Source organism: Athalia rosae, chromosome 8 (assembly GCF_917208135.1).
Source record: "Athalia rosae chromosome 8, iyAthRosa1.1, whole genome shotgun sequence".
NCBI lineage: Eukaryota > Metazoa > Arthropoda > Insecta > Hymenoptera > Athaliidae > Athalia > Athalia rosae.
The window spans coordinates 6,261,230-6,276,982 of NC_064033.1; the positions used below are offsets into that span (position 1 = coordinate 6,261,230).

Sequence of the window (15,753 nt, forward strand, 5' to 3'; positions counted from 1 at the left end):
ATCTGGGCACCTTGCGTAAAAAATTCAAAATTTTTGGGAGCATCTTTTTTCATTTACGAGCGTTACAGTGAATTTCAAGCCTCAAAAAATGGCGTTTTTGAGCGTGCATCGCCCCCCCCCCCCCCCCCCCCCCCCCCCCCCCCCAAAAAAAAAAAATTCAGAAAGTCTTCGATATTCGGGGATCGCCAACAATTTCTAGTATTTTCGATCCGCCTCGCAACGCACACCTATATGTATAATACGTACGCATCATGTTTATTACGGGTTTTTAAGCTCGGCGCACGCGACCCTCGATTACGCGTCTCCGGATTCAAGTAGATATACATATATTAAATACGTGCACGACGCGTATGTAAATACATACATATGTACACGTATTTACTTCGAATGTACACACGTGCAACGCACGACGGCGCGTGTAACACGCGACGGTCCAAATGTTTAATTACGCGCGTTGCGCGTTTATGCCTTGGGAAAATAAGTTGCACGATGTATGTACATACGAATATTACACACATGTCATTAAGATTCGACCGTACGGTCCACTACCGGGATTGTACATTATTTTCTTCGTTTTGTTTCAAACGTCAAATTTCCTCTTTTTTTCTTCATCCACGACTCTCCCGCCTCTCTCCCCTCGCATTTCGAACGTGTTTATAATATTTGTCGTCTCTCTCTCTCTCTTTCTCCCTCTATCTTTCTCCCTCTCTCTCTCGCTTTCTCCCTCTCCCCGACGCTCGGCCCGCGGGGGCACAAACGACCGATGACCTTGTTCCGGCGGGCGTTCGTCCGTCCGTCCGTCCGATCGTTAAAAATCCCTAACATTAATCGTTATTTGTCGTGCGTCGCCCGAGTTACGATCACACGCGCCCAATGACGGACGATTAATTAGCCGTACGTTAATTAGTCTCGCTGCACAGAAATCGCCCGAGTCATTTTAGAAATTTCTGTCCACACGACGTGTGTTGCGCGTAGTCGGAGGCCCTCCGATTCTTTGAGGTTATGTCGGGTTGGGTTGGGCCAGTTTTTCGCCAGAGGAATCGGAGGGTTCGCGGTTCTGATTCGAATCTGATTTTACTCGGCGACCGGAATGATTCGGCCAATCACGAGAGGCGGATTTTTATCGTTCGGCGATTGTCGGGACGTCACGTGGTTAGATATTCGAAAAATCGTCGGGATCTCGAAGCCGATTGGGCGGTTGAATTTTTCTTTGTTATTCATAGTCATTTTTTTCGTTTTTCTTTTTTTTTTTTCTTTAAAGCGTTCAAAGCGAGAGACGGTGTTTTTCATTTGTTTTCGGAGTCAGAGTGTCAAGGTCGTATTCAGGAGTGAATTTTCTTTTTTTTTCGAACGGGACGGCGTCTACAGCTTCTTTTTCCGGGAATCGGAAATGCGTTTGATTTTGAGTAAAAAATTTGTAGTTCGGTGTACGGAAAATCAACAGGTCACGAGGTACTTGGTATATAATTAGGAATCAGAAAGCGCTAAAAAAAATCCGAGACCTTGAAATATAGGGAGGAATTTCGGCTACGACGGGTCAAAGTTCAAGTTCGAGTAGAGTCGGAGTTTTCAGCTGAAAAAATCGTTTTGAAAAATCTCGATATTCGATCAACAGATTATAACTTGTGTAAAAAAATGTGAGGAAAAACTAAAATAACGCGTTTCGAATTAGGGGCCGCTTCATTAACAACAAGCCGCAAAATGGCGCGAAAAAACCTTCTCTGATTCAAAATCCAAAAATCCTACAAAAAAAAAAAAAAAAAAAAAAAAAACATTCAAATCAACCGAAAACATCCGGAAGACGCGCAGCAGCCTCGGAACGCTTCATAACTCTAATCCAATTTTTTCGACCAGTTTACGGGACTTCGACATTTAATTTTTTTTTCTTTTTTGAGCCAAAACAGGGTGGCCCACGATTTTAATGCGTAGTATGTATTTCATATTCATCTTTCGGTCATAAGAAATTCGAAATTTGAAATTTCTCTTCTCTAAAATTACTCTATTTTTCACGTATATCTACCTTGCCATAAAGAATACTTAAAAAAATGAGAACATCAAAATTTCGGAAGAAAAAAATTACTGCACAATTAAATAAGATTTTTTTTTTTTGTATTTTGAAACTGCAAGAACTATTCTAAATACATTCTGACTTTTAAAATTCTCGTATTTTATTTTTTTTTCTTTTAATAAATTTTAATCAATTTTCTCGTAACAATTTTTTTTGTTTAAAAAAAAACAGAAACAAACGAAGAAAAATCTCGAAAAATGTGAAATCTTCGACTTTTCCATCATCGAAGATAGGACGCGGGGACCCCGCATTCCCAAAAATTGCCATTATCTATGTACCGCATAGGTAAACATATCTAGATAAAAGCGCTAACCGAAGAAATTTCACGCGTTGCCCAAAAACCCCTCGTCGCCCGCCTAACGGATCGTGTAAGCTATTTTATAACACTTGTTTTATAATCATCAATTCGTGGGCAAACTTCACTCGTTACCCTCGCCACGTCGTGAACCTCTCACAGGCCTCGGGTGTATTACGCCGACATGCCGCGTCGTAACGCGACAGACAGAGAGAGAGAGAGAAAGAGAGAGAGAGAGAAGGATAAAAAAGAGAGAGAGAGAGAGAGGGAGGGAGGCGTAGATCGATGAACACAGATAGAGATAGAAATAGAAACGGCGATAGAAATAGAGGAGCGCACGGAGTAGAGTGTGTATGTGTGTGTAGCTCTTCGGTCGTCGTCGTCGTCGTCCGGCAATAATAATTAGCCGTCTCCGACTCGATTCTCCGATTCCCCCCGCCGCCTCCGCCGAGCGGAGCGGAGAACGAGGAGCCCGGGGGCCGCGGGCGCCACCGGGGGTGGGAGGTATTTACTCGCTATTCGGTCTACGATTCACCGCGGTCGGCGACGCGAGGCGAACACTAGTAGTAATCCGGTGCGCGATACAATCGGGCGTCGTTGTTTTTCGCGCGTCCCGCAGCCGTCGTAACGAAAGCACGAAACTCGTGTACATTCCGCGCTCGTAGCCGCGTGATCGTTGTTACGTCGCAACGAGAGCGCGCTAGCGCCCGCGCTACCCAGAGTGCGACTCGGTGATCCGCGATAAAAAGCGAAAAAGCAAAAAAAAAAAAGAAAGAAAAAAGAAAGAAAAAAAATTGTGAAAAAAGCGAGAGGAGAAGCGGACCGGGGTTTAAAAAAAAAAAAAGACGAAAAACGAGGATTCGAAGTTATCGTCGGTGAGATCGATCGTCGCGACGATCTTCGATCTCCGTTACGCGACGTTGCGAACGACGGCGAGGGGAACGTGGAACGCGCGGATTCGTTCGATCGCGTTCGATTTTTGCACGTCGATGAGAAGAAAAGTGGCGAGCGTTTCGTCGTCGTCGTTGAATTTTTTATCCGCTAATCGTCGGTCGAAAAATCGGCGTATTTTAGCTCCGCTAACGGCAGGCGGCGTCTGTGCGACGATACTAGCGATTGTTTCTCGTTCTTATTCTTCTGCTGCTGCTGCTGCTGCTGCCGCTGCGACAACGACGATGCGGACGACGGGGGCGGCGGCGACCGTCGCGACGGTCGTGATCGCTGAAGCGACGACGATCGCGAGGTGAAAACAGAAAAAAAAGAACAACTGAAAAAAAAAAACAAAAAAAAGAACAAAGTGGGCGGAAAACTGTAAAAATAAAAGAAGAAGAGAAAAAAAGACGAAAAAAGTAGCGCCGTTGAAAACATGGCAGGGCTACACTGAGCCGCGGGGACAGAAGGAACACGTGGTGCGTCGGGTCGAACTATATTATTTTATCGTGGAGATATCGGGACGAGTGTCACGTGATCGTTAACAAGAGCGTACATTATTATCATTGTTGTTATTAATCGGGGAGGGGGGGGGAGAAAAAAAAAAAAAAAACAACGCCGCGTTAGTTTGTTTGCCGCATTTAGCGCAAACTAGAAGAAGAGACGCGAGGAAATTACATAGATACGAAGTGTGTTGTTACATATACAGGTATACGTTACGCAACGTGGGTACATAGATTTTACGCACCTGCGTTCGGATGCGGAAATCTCTTCGACGATTCCGGAACGCGGAGACGACGCCGCCGCTTGTCGCGTGACGACCCTATGAGAAAGACGCGCAAAATAATTGAAAAAAAAAAAAACAACAGACTCAAAAATAAACTAAGAGAGGGAGGAGAAAATCCGAGTGATTGGGAAAACGAAGAACGAAAAATTGAACAAAACATAAAACAAAAGAAGTGCGCGAAGTGATAGAAAAGGAGCGTGGTTTGTTTTTTTTTGTTGTTAAAAAAAGTCGAAGGGTTGGATGGCACCCGATTTCGTTTGCAAGCGATCGCTAGGCAGAGCGGTCACCGGGCACAACGTTGGAGGGATGCTACTTTTGCAGCACAGAAGATCGTCAGCGGCCGCTTACGCCGGACTAGGCGGTGGTTACTTGCATCCCGGTAATTCCATTGAAAAAGTATAAAATCGGCGAAACGGAGAAATTCGGACGAGGCGTGGAGGGAAACGAAACGTGCGTCGGGGTGTACGACGCGTTAGTGCGTGTGACTGTATGGGTCACGTGACGAATCGTTCGTATATTATTACATGTATACGAAAATATATGTTTGCAGAGGCGGTTTGATCGTTCCGATCGCCCTAGATAACGTTGAACAACAGATAAGGGAAGAGCGGGGGCGAAACGGGGTGACGTGTTTTATTTGTGTTGTAAGGAAAATAGCCAAGTTTTTGCAATTTTTCGACAAAGTTAAGAAACGAGAAAAATGATATCGAGTTTTGCGGTTTCCCTTTGAAAAAAAAGTCGTGAAAAAAATGAACAACAAAATCATTTGCGATCGTCCGTCGTTAACGTCGTTGACTCAAAAACTATATAAAATTCCAATTTCAATTTTGTATAACCGTAAATATTTCTAGTCAATTTGTTGAAACGAATGATAAATTATTGACTCATGAATATTCGTTCGAAATTGAAAATTCTTTCTTCTTTTTTTTTTTCAAATCCAGAACGATGTGTGTTCAAGGCACTTTTTGGTCCTATTTCCAAAGAAATTCCGATAAAGATATATCGAAAACCAAATTTTTCGCCAAGTTTTTCAATTTCCAAAAAAAAAAGAAAAGAATATTCAGTTTCAAAAAAGTTATGAAAAAACAAAAAAAGTGATCGTCCATTGTTAACGTTGACTCAAAAACTCTATTAAATCTAATTTTTAACTTGTGAATATTTCTAGCCAATTCGTTTAAAATTGAAATTTTTTTTTTTCCCTCAATCCAGAACGACGTGTGTCGAGGCTCTTTTTGGTCCTTTTTCGAAAGAAATTCCGAAAGATATTCGCAAAAATTTTCAATTTCCAAAAAAAAAAAAGAGAAAAGAAAAGAAAAAAAATGAAGTTTCGAGACCAAACGCAGTACCCTTCAAAAAAGCACGATGAAAAAAGAAAAAGAAAAAAACAAAAAATGTCATCGTCCGTTGTTAACCTTGACTCGAAAACTATATTCCATTTTGAATTTTGAACTGTATAAGTATATTCCCATTCGATTCATTCAAAATTGAAAATTCTTTTGTTTCTTCCTTTCGAAAGAAATTCCAAAAGATCATATATATCGAAAAACAAACGTTTCGAAAAATTTTTCGGTCGCCAAATTCCGCCGCGCGTCTATTCCCCCGAAATTAGAAGGTTAGAGGGAAGAAAGGAGGAGGGCATAGAAGGAAGAAAGTTCGAACGCCCGATTTCTTTCGCGCTCCAGAATCCAACGGCCGCTTCGATCGCGGGATCGACATCTTCCGTCGCGTCGCTTTTACGTAATAACAAAGTTTTTTTTTCTCCAACGCTCCGCTCGTCCGGACTGTACAGCGTTGTCTCGAACGCGCGTCGCCGTCGACACCGCCTCTCTCCGTCGCTCCGCGAACCACCGGCCCTCCTCGTCGTCTTCGCGCTTCCATCGATTTCTATCTCATTTTTCCGTCTTCTTCTTCTTCTTTCAATTTTTCAACAAACGCGTCGACCGCCTTTTTTGCGTTCTCGGCGTCGACCGCGTATCACCCGGGCACTACCGTTACGTACGCGTCGTCCGATGCAAATCGCTCCGGGCGGTGTGTTATTGCTCAAAAATTGGGCGCGCGCGCGCGCCGACAGGCGCCGACGAAAATCTTCGCAACGCGTCGAGCCCGTCGGCTCCGCTTTACGTCACACCTATTACCCCGTGGCGTACGCTCGTCGTCGATCGCGAGCCTGAAGAAAAACCGAAACTCAGGGCGTCTCGATGGGCGACTTTTTCCTTTTTTTGTTTATTTCGTTCCACATCGAGCGCGTTTCGCGGCCCTCCTTATCTCGACTCCCGAAGTAGGCTATCTACGATGTCATTGATGGGCAACTGGAACTGGAACTGGCATAAAAAAAAAAAAAAAAGAAAAAAGGAATACGAAACAAAACACGATCGGACAAACAAAAGGGAACAGCGGACGATCGGCGGCGCGGTGCGGCGCGGTGGCACCTGAAGGTAGCCGCGGCGGACGGAACGATAAAACGATTATTTCACGCGGAACGTAGGCGTTAAAGCGAGATCGTTGCGACGCACGAGGGAAATAAGGGGGGGGGGGGGGGGGGGGAGAATTTATTCTCGATGTGACGCGCGTTATCTTTCGCGTAGATCTGACTCCGTGTAGTTCTCCGAGTTTTCTCTGCTACGAAACGACCTTGAGAGGCCTTCACGGTGACCCTAGGATGTCGCGCCGCCGATGATCGGTGCGCCGATTTTGAAAAAGTTTTTGCAGCTTCGTCGCCCGATTTTCGATCCCCGAATGCCGAGGACCGGTAGAAAGATCACCTCAAAATTCTGACTTTTTTTTCGGAAGGGTTTGGCCGCGAAAAAGTATTGAAAAAAAAAATGGAGAATTCATGTACGTTGTGACGTAACTTTTTTCCTGCATGTATGTCAATTTTTCGGGAAAAATTTTCGAAAAAAAAAGTCACGTTCGGCGTGAGATGATCTATGAAAAGAGCTTTTTTGCGAAATTTTATGGTAACTAGTTTACTCGGAAATTTGGTAAAAAAAAACTACGTGAAAAATGCTTTTTTTCAGTAAAAAGGTTCAAACAAAAGTTTATCATCAAATAATCTATAGAATGAGATTTTTTTGGAAAATTTCATCGCAATTAGTCTACTCGGAACTTTGAAAAAAAAAAACCACGTGAAAAATGCTTTTTTCCGGAAAAGTGTTCAATCAAAAGTTGTTCGCCATGAAATGATCATTCGAATGAGCTCTTTTGCGAAATTTTATCGCAATTAGTTTGCTCGGAAATTTGAAAAGCCTACGTGGAAAATGCTTTTTTTGGTAAAAAGATTCAAACAAAAGTTGTTCGTCATGAAATGTTCTATAGAATGTGCTTTTTTTGTAAAATATCGTCGCAATTAATTTACTCCGAAATTTGAAAAAAAAACCACGTGAAAAATGCTTTTTTTTTCGGGAAAAGTGTTCAAACAAAATTCGTTAATTATGAAACGAGCTTTTATGCGAAATTTCACGGTAATTAGTTTACTTTGAGAAAATTGTTCAAAAACCCCTATGAAAAATTGTTTTTCATTTTTCTTCAATAACTCAACGGACATACACGAGCGACCCGCGTCACGCGTAGAGCGTCGTCGATGCACTTCCCGCCGCTCGCCGCGCGACGCGTGCACCTCGAAAGCTGCCCGATTGGCGCCTCCGCGACCCGACAAACGATCGTTGCATAGGTAGTCCGGTCGTTGACATCGACCTCCGTGATTTTCCTCGCACCCGTACAAACATTATACATATATACTTTTGTACATCGTCATGTGCAACGCTCCGGCGCTCCGTCTCTTCGGCCAACCCCTCCCGTAATTGCGCCCTTCCATTCGCCCCCCTCCTCCCCGCCCCATACCACCCCCGCCCCCCCGACGCCGCCTCCTTCTCATTCGCGATTCTTCCGACGATCGCGGAGGCGACGCAATCGGAGCGAACTTTTGAACCCGTTCGTTGCGGCCGGGACACGCGGCCGCAACGCCTCCGTCGTCCGGAGCGCGACGCTTTTTCATTTCGGATTATCTGTCGCTTTTCTTTAGTCCTAAGTTCGTTTTTCTCTGCGGTCGTTGAGGAGCACGCCCCCACGATGAAATAAATTTTATATTTTCTCTCTCTCTCTATCTCTCTCTCTCTCTCTCTCTCTCTGTTCCCTGAGTTCGTCCAACCGTGTAAGGACCATAATTGATATTCCATGGAAATGGAAAATGCAACGGCAAATGTTGTACGAGGCTTTTCCGTAAATATTGACCAGTAGTTTGCGCCGGTAATCAGAGGCCGTTGAGACGGCCGTTCTTTACGCCATGTATATATGTATATATATATATATATATATAATGTATACATATTTTGTGACTCTCCTTATATTATACCATATTTTCACTGCACTCGTGGACTTTGAACGGCGGACTAATTCTACCGTCGTACACACGGTTCAAAACTTGAACAACAATCCGGCCTTTTCATATACATGCTGCATATATGTATACCCGTTTCAGAGGAAAGACAAAAGAATATAAAGACGCCCCGAGGTTGAGATTGCGCGATCCCCTCGTGTGTACACGGTATGACCCGCGGTATCGCTTTACCGAAGCCAAAAGGGCGTATCGCAAAAAAAAAAAAAAAAAAAAGAAATAAAAGTCTCCAATCGACTCAAATATTATTGAAGTAACATGACTCTGTATGGAAAAACTAAAACAAAAAAAACATTTTTTTCACAGATACGCCCTTTTGGATTCCAGAATTTTTATTCCCAAAGCCAAAATGGCGTGTCGGAAAAAGAAAAGAAACAAACGAAAAATAAAACAATTTTCTAACAGACACGCCCTTTTGGTTTCAAGACTTTTCATTTTCAAAACCAGGAGGGCGTGTTGAAGAAAAAAAAGAAAAGAAACAAAATTCTCCAATCGACTCTAATATGATTGAAGTAACATGTATCTTTGGGAAAAACAAAAAAAAAAAAAAACAATGTTTTACAGATACGCCCTTTTGACTTCAAGAATTTTCATTTTCAAAACCAAAAGGGCGTGTTAAAAAAAAAAAGAAAAGAAATAAAATTCTACAATCGACTCTAATATGATTGAAGTAACATGTATCTTTGGGAAGATTGAAAAAAAAGAAAACAATTTTTTACCAGATACTCCCTTCCGGCTTTGAGAAAAAAAAAACTCTCAAAACCAAAAGAGCGTGTCTGCAAATATTGTTTCTTTTTCTTCTTCGTTTTTCCCAAAGATTTTTGTATTTTACTCATATTCTAATTGATTTGGGAATCTTTGTTTTCGATACGCCCTTTTGGCTTTAAGAAAAGAAAATCTTGAAGCCCGAAAGAGTGTGTCTAAAAAACATTGTTTTTTTTTTTTGTTTTCTTTTTCGTTTTTCCCAAAGATTTTTGTATTTCACTCATATTCCAGTCGATTGGGGAATCTTTTTTTTATTCGATACGCCCTTTCGGCATCTGTAGTATAACGCGATATCATAATTCGATATCCACGTTCGATATCCACGTGGACCGAGCGAGAGAAACAGCCCCCTCTGGGTCGCGGGGCCGCCCGCAAGGTGATAAGAGAGCCGCCTAGTTCCGTTCTTGTTGTCGGTCTTCGGTCTTCGGTGCACGCGAATAACAAATGACAGAGCGCCAGCGACATCGGCCGTGTGCCTCGGGGCGAGTCTTGACCCCGGGCCACCGGCGTTTCGATGTTTGCGTCGAAATTTTCCGCTTCAAAGACGCGCGTGTCACGTGCGTCTCTGCTGCAGCAGCTAGGGGGCAACGGCGGACCGCGCTCGCCCTGCGCCATCCTTACGGGAACGACGACCCTCGTCGTCGACGTCCGGGCGGCGCGCACATACGTATATTCTCGTAGTCGTCGTCGTTTTTTTTTTTTTCTTTGAGAAAATTATTATGTTTTTTTTTCCGGATTCGCGCTCCATCGGATGCGATTCCTTTTTCTTTTCTTTTTTTCTTTTCTTTTTAAACGCAGGGAAACGAGGATAGGGCTGCTTTGCGCGGGCAGGAATATTGCTACGCCGTTGTATGTATATTGCGCTTTAATCGAGATTTGAACGATCACGTGACCACTCGGTTCAGGTTCGTTAACTCCTCGGTGATATACGTCTCTGGGAAGAACGACTGTAATTGAGAGAACAACTCGCGCGGAATTCGAAGCTGTAACCAGCGGAATATAGACGATATAGGGTGACTCTGAGAAAAGAAAAGAAAATCAAAAACACATTATTTTTTTCTAGGAAACGGGCTCAAAAGTTTCGACCGGATGCCAGGATATGCCTTCTGAAGTATGAGCCCTTGATGTTAATATTAAGAATTTCCGCATCGCCATTTTGAATTTTTCGTAAGAATAACATCGTTAATTTTCCTTCTGATTTTTTCAAATAAGTAACGACACGTCGATTTGTAAAATTGTTGACATGATATTTTTTGTAGAAAATTGAACGGTTTACGAAAAAGGTCTGAGGTAATTTTTCGATAGGTCGAATAGGTCAAAAGTTATTCAAGGATAAAGACAAATTCACCATCAATGTAGCCGTTTTTTATAACATGAAAAAATTCCTAGATGTTTCAGATCAAAGGGCTCGAAATTAATTGAAACTTTATTTTTTAGCTCCAGAAGTTTTGAAGAATAGAACTATCGTTATTACGCCCTCGAAGTTTTATGGTAGTAATATCTTCAAATGATTCGAGCTCGAAAGTAGCAGAAAATTTCATGAATACCTCACCTTTTTTTAACATTTTATAATACAGTCCAGAAAAAAGTAGATTCATTTTACGAATGTGTTTATCGAACTCATCATGTTATTCATATCATGGTTTTCAAGTTTCAGTTCAGTTCGTTTTGAGCCCTATGAACTGCAAAATTCAGGAGTTATTTTTTATTTTTCATTTTTTTTTTTTGAGAAAACGGCTAAATTGATAGTGAATTTTACTTTGACCTTGAATAACTTTTGACCGAGTTGACATATCGAAAAATGACCTCAGACCTTTTTTCTAGAGCATTCGATTCCCTACAAAAATATCATGACAACTTTCAAAAACGACGTGTTGTTCCTCAGTGAAATAAATCAGAAGGAAAAGAAACGATGTTTCTTGTTTTATTCTTATATGGAAAATCCAAAATGGCGTCGCGGAAGTTCCTAATGTCAATATCAAGGGTGGGTACTTCGGAAGGCATATCCTGGCATCCAGACGAAACTGTTGAGCCCGGTTCCTAGGAAAAAACAAAAAAAATGTTGTTTTTCCTCAATCGCCGCAATAGACAACGTGAAAACAATTTTGAAATACGTTCAAACGAAAAATGAAAGAAATCAACGCTGATGGGCATCGAGAGATTGTTCGGACGCACCGTTCCGATAGGTCATTAATACCGAAGCAAACATTTTACCCAAAATCGAGTAAACTATTTACCAAAATTTAAACTCCTATCTCTGAAACCTACCGTAAACGACCGGCCGCGTTACCTCTAATTTATTTCAACGCTCCTCGCAAATCTCCTCTACACGCTAGTCGCGGTATAATTGCACCTCCGTGACCAATTGTCTGATTTACTTAAGTCAACTCCTCCGTCTAACGTCTAGTGTTTTTTTTTCTGATTTCCCTCCAGGGACCGCCGGAGGATTGTCGTCGTCGGCAACGGGGGCTTCCGTGAGAGGTACCGCGACCCCAACGGTCAGGGCGCATTCGTCGAGGAGAATAAACCATCCGCGTCACACCGGTCAGCACAAGATTCTACTGGGTACGACCAGACAGAACGCCGGCGTCCGAACGTCGGATGAACTCGCCGCGAGACTGATATCCGCTCAGGACGTCTGCGACAACTCCAACGACTCCGGACTCGGATTCGAGGAAAGACAACAGCAGCAACAGTTGACGAACAACGTGGGTCTCCATTTTTTACAACAGCCTCATTCGACTGTTCATTTTCCCAACCATCTCCCCCCCACTTTTCATTCATCATTGCTTCCGTTCTTCGTTCGACTCTTTCATTCGTTCTTCTTCGATAAAAACGTTCGTTCATTTTGGAACGACACTCATTCCATTTCCATGACGATTGGACGAATTATGAAGTACCTTAATTTTTGCAATAGATCCGTCCGCAGCACCGGGAACCCCGTTATTTCCACTCATGTCTGCCACCATCTAACTTTCAGGGTTGGAACGGAGCGGGCGAGGAGGATTCGAAACGTCGAAGAATGGACATAAAACTGGAATCGGAGGACGCGAACTTTGCGTTTCCTGAGGTGCAGGCGCGCGGCGGCACCGACGCCAAGGGTTCTTCCCGCGGAAGCGCGAACAGCATCGGCGGCGCCTCTCTTCCGAGAAGTACCTCCGGCGGCGTCGTAGGTCGCGTTGTAGGCGTCACGAGGCCGCGGCCCGCCATTGGCGTTCTGGGATCCAAACGAGCCGCGATAGCTCACCAGGGCCCCATCACCCTAACCTCTCAACTCTGTGAGTATAAAAGTGACAGCTTGTCATTCACCCAAAAACTTTCCAGTTCCCTTGCTCTGATGGATAGTTATCACTGAAATTTTTCAGGCAGCGCATCCAGGGACGGCAAAACCCAACTGCAAATAATATGTCAGCCCGAACAGCAGCACAGAGCCCGTTATCAGACCGAAGGGTCACGCGGAGCTGTCAAAGACCGGACGGGCAATGGTTTTCCAATAGTCAGATTGATCGGTTACGAGAAGCCGGCTACCCTACAGATCTTCATCGGCACGGACCTCGGTCGTGTGGCTCCTCACATGTTTTACCAAGCGTGCAGAGTTAGTGGTAAAAATTCCACGCCGTGTGTCGAAAGGAAAGTGGACGGTACCATAGTTATAGAAGTGGACATGGACCCTGCTAAAGAGATGCTGGTCACCTGCGACTGCGTGGGTATACTGAAAGAAAGGAACGTCGACGTAGAGCACAGGTTCCCGCAGGAGGCCGGAGTCCTTCAGGGACGCAGTAAAAAGAAGTCGACGAGGTGTCGCATGGTATTCAGAACCAACATCACACATTCCGATGGCACGTCGGAAACACTGCAAGTGTGCTCGCAGCCCATCGTCTGCAGTGAGTATTCCATCGGAGCGTACGAAGGCCACGACAGCCCGACTCTCAGGTTTCACAACGCTCCTTCTGCTTTTCAGCCCAACCGCCCGGAATACCAGAAATAAGCAAGAAGTCATTGACGTCGTGTCCTTGCACTGGTGGTCTCGAGTTGTTCGTCTTGGGTAAGAATTTCTTGAAGGACACCCGGATAGTGTTTCAACTGGACAACGAGGACCTGTCGAGCAGTTTGGAGCCCCATTGGGAGTGCGCAGTCCTTCCGGACAAAGAATTCCTCCAGCAGACTCACCTGGTCTGCGTCGTGCCACCCTACAGACGCCAGGACTTGGAGCCTGCGGAATCAGTCAGCGTCAAACTCTACGCCGTCTCCTCGGGTAAGACCAGCGAGCCTCACACCTTCCTCTACACCGCAGCCTCTGCAGCACCGGAACCCTCCGTAGGCAAAATTGAATCCTCCTCACCGTCGCTCACCACCACTCCTGCGGACGCTTCCCTCACACCTGCAGCGGCCGCCGTCACGCTGGGATGCGTGTCTCCAAATTGTGAGTATTCTGTGGACCGGTGTCAGTAGAAAGTGTGTTTCAAACCTCTCAATTTCCAGCTCGTCTTCCTTCCTCGGTAGCGAGCGCCTCGAGTTTCGTCACCGCTATGCAGCAGCAGCAGCAAGAGACGTTGAAGAGCGAGTCCTGCCAGTCGCCTTCGTCCTCCGGTGCCGCCGTGACCCCGGTAATGATGTGGGCCTCGCAGGCCCAGAGCTGTCAGAACGCGTGCGCTGAGGTTATGATGCCGCCGCCTCCTCTGGTGGCCAACCCCATAATGAATCGGCGCTCTTCGTCCAACCTCCAGCTGATCCTGCCCGACAATCTGAAGACCGAGGTCCTCGACGAGAACAGCCAGAACAGCATGATGAGCGAGAACAGCATGCAGAGTCTGCCCAACCCTACGTCGAACGGAGCGCAGGCGGTCTCCAGCCCCCTCCAGCTGTCCAACGAGGCCTCGAGGGAGGCGCCCCCCTCGTTGATGGGGAGCGCCAACGTCGCCCCGGCGCAGGACGCTACCGCCGCCGGTCTCCTGGGCGTCGCCGAAATGATCCACCAGCAGCACCCCCTCGCCCTGGACCCCCAGGACCCGTTCGCCTCCCTTCACGAAACTCCGCAGGTCAAGGTACTCAGTCCCCACCACATAAACAAGGACTCGGGTGGGCTGCTCTCCTCCGGCGGCGACGTCAACGGCCCCGTAGTCGGCGTCCAGGGCGCCGGGGTTGTCGACCTCCGCATGAAGCAGCACCAGTCGGACTTCACGACCCTGACGACCTTCGCCACCACGGCGCCGGGTCAGAGTCTGCCCGCCCAGAGCGGCCACAGCATCGAGAAGTACCTGAACCACATAGAGTCGACGGCCTCCCAGGTCAAGGACAACGAGGTCAACGCGGCGGCGAACGCCTTCGTCGGCGGTATCCAGCAGCGGGCCTCGATAATATCCACCGGTCGCCAACAGCAGCAGCAACAGCAGCAGCAGCAGCCGGACATCCTCGCCCCTACCCAGGCGACCGTGAAACTCGACGCCCTCGTAAATTCCGCGGCGGAAACGCACCAGATCGGCACCTCGCTCCAGGCCGCCGAGGCCCCCGCCGGCGCCCTGATGAACCACGTCTCGGTGTCGCCCGGCGTGGACTCGATGCACCGGCAGCAGCACGAGGTCATCGGGAGCCCCGCGCAGAGCACGAGGACCAGCCCGCCGATTCCGGTGAAGGCGATGATACTGGAGGCGCTTATCCCATCGCCGACATTGAACGTCCAGGCTATGACCCCGGTGAACGTCGCGGTGTCGCCGAGCAACGGGGGCGGCAACGACGGCAGGTCGTCCGGCGACAGTTTGCTCACCACCATAGCCGCCGCCCTCCTGCCACCCATGCAGGAGCCCCCGGTGGTCACCGCCGCGGGCGCCGCGTCCTCGCCGACCTGCGTCAGCGCCAATCATCAGCCGTTACAGGTGAGAAACGAGCCAACGGCGCCACGCCGCGCGTAACTTATTAACGAACGGACAATAAAACGTGGGCATCTTTGTCGTTCTCTGGATTAGCTTACTTTGAAGTTGACTCCAGGTATCCGAAATCCCGATCCCAATGTTCGGTTTCCCGAACCCGCCATTTTTGACCAAGGAATCACGCCGGACGAAACGAGAATCAGACGCTCATGGAACACGCGGAAATCAAGTTACCGAAAATTCGAAGTAATTCTCCACACGTTTCAATCGGACGTTTTCTCCCAACGAGAACGACCGCGGAGTGGTCCGATCCGACCGATTTTCGACGGGACTTTGCGCGAGCGTTGAGAACCAACCCCAAAGCCACCCGCGATAAAACAAGATGGCGGAGACAACATGGCTGCCGAAGATGGCGGCGAAATTGATCGATCTTCGTGAAATGTAGTGGAAAACTGTTTTCCTTGTCGCTGGCTATGGATTTGACCGTGAGAACCGGAAATTCGAAACATTCAAGATGGCGGCGGAAAACCTTGTTATTTTCGTCCTAAAGATAACAAAAAATGAATAAAATACATCTGCTATTGCATAAATAGCAATTTACTGTACACTTTGGTACAGTAAAGAAAGTGGTGAGAAGAAGTGAAAGAG

The 15,753-nt window shown here is 46.2% G+C and overlaps 1 protein-coding gene across 4 annotated transcripts in view; it reads left to right on the plus strand.

Annotated features, from left to right (window-relative positions):
• Window positions 1-15,753, plus strand: part of LOC105691023 (nuclear factor of activated T-cells 5) — a 43,834-nt gene that overhangs the window by 25,428 nt on the left and 2,653 nt on the right. For 2 of the 4 annotated variants that reach the window (XM_012409257.2, XM_048659542.1), the window contains exons 2-6: window positions 11,672-11,946; window positions 12,156-12,516; window positions 12,604-13,122; window positions 13,200-13,661; window positions 13,721-15,111. In XM_012409257.2, the coding sequence (XP_012264680.2) occupies window positions 11,672-11,946; window positions 12,156-12,516; window positions 12,604-13,122; window positions 13,200-13,661; window positions 13,721-15,111 (3,008 nt within the window). Of the gene's footprint in view, window positions 1-2,751; window positions 4,460-11,671; window positions 11,947-12,155; window positions 12,517-12,603; window positions 13,123-13,199; window positions 13,662-13,720; window positions 15,112-15,753 lie in introns of those variants that run through there. The other 2 variants (XM_012409256.3, XM_012409258.3) reach the window with 2 other exon arrangements.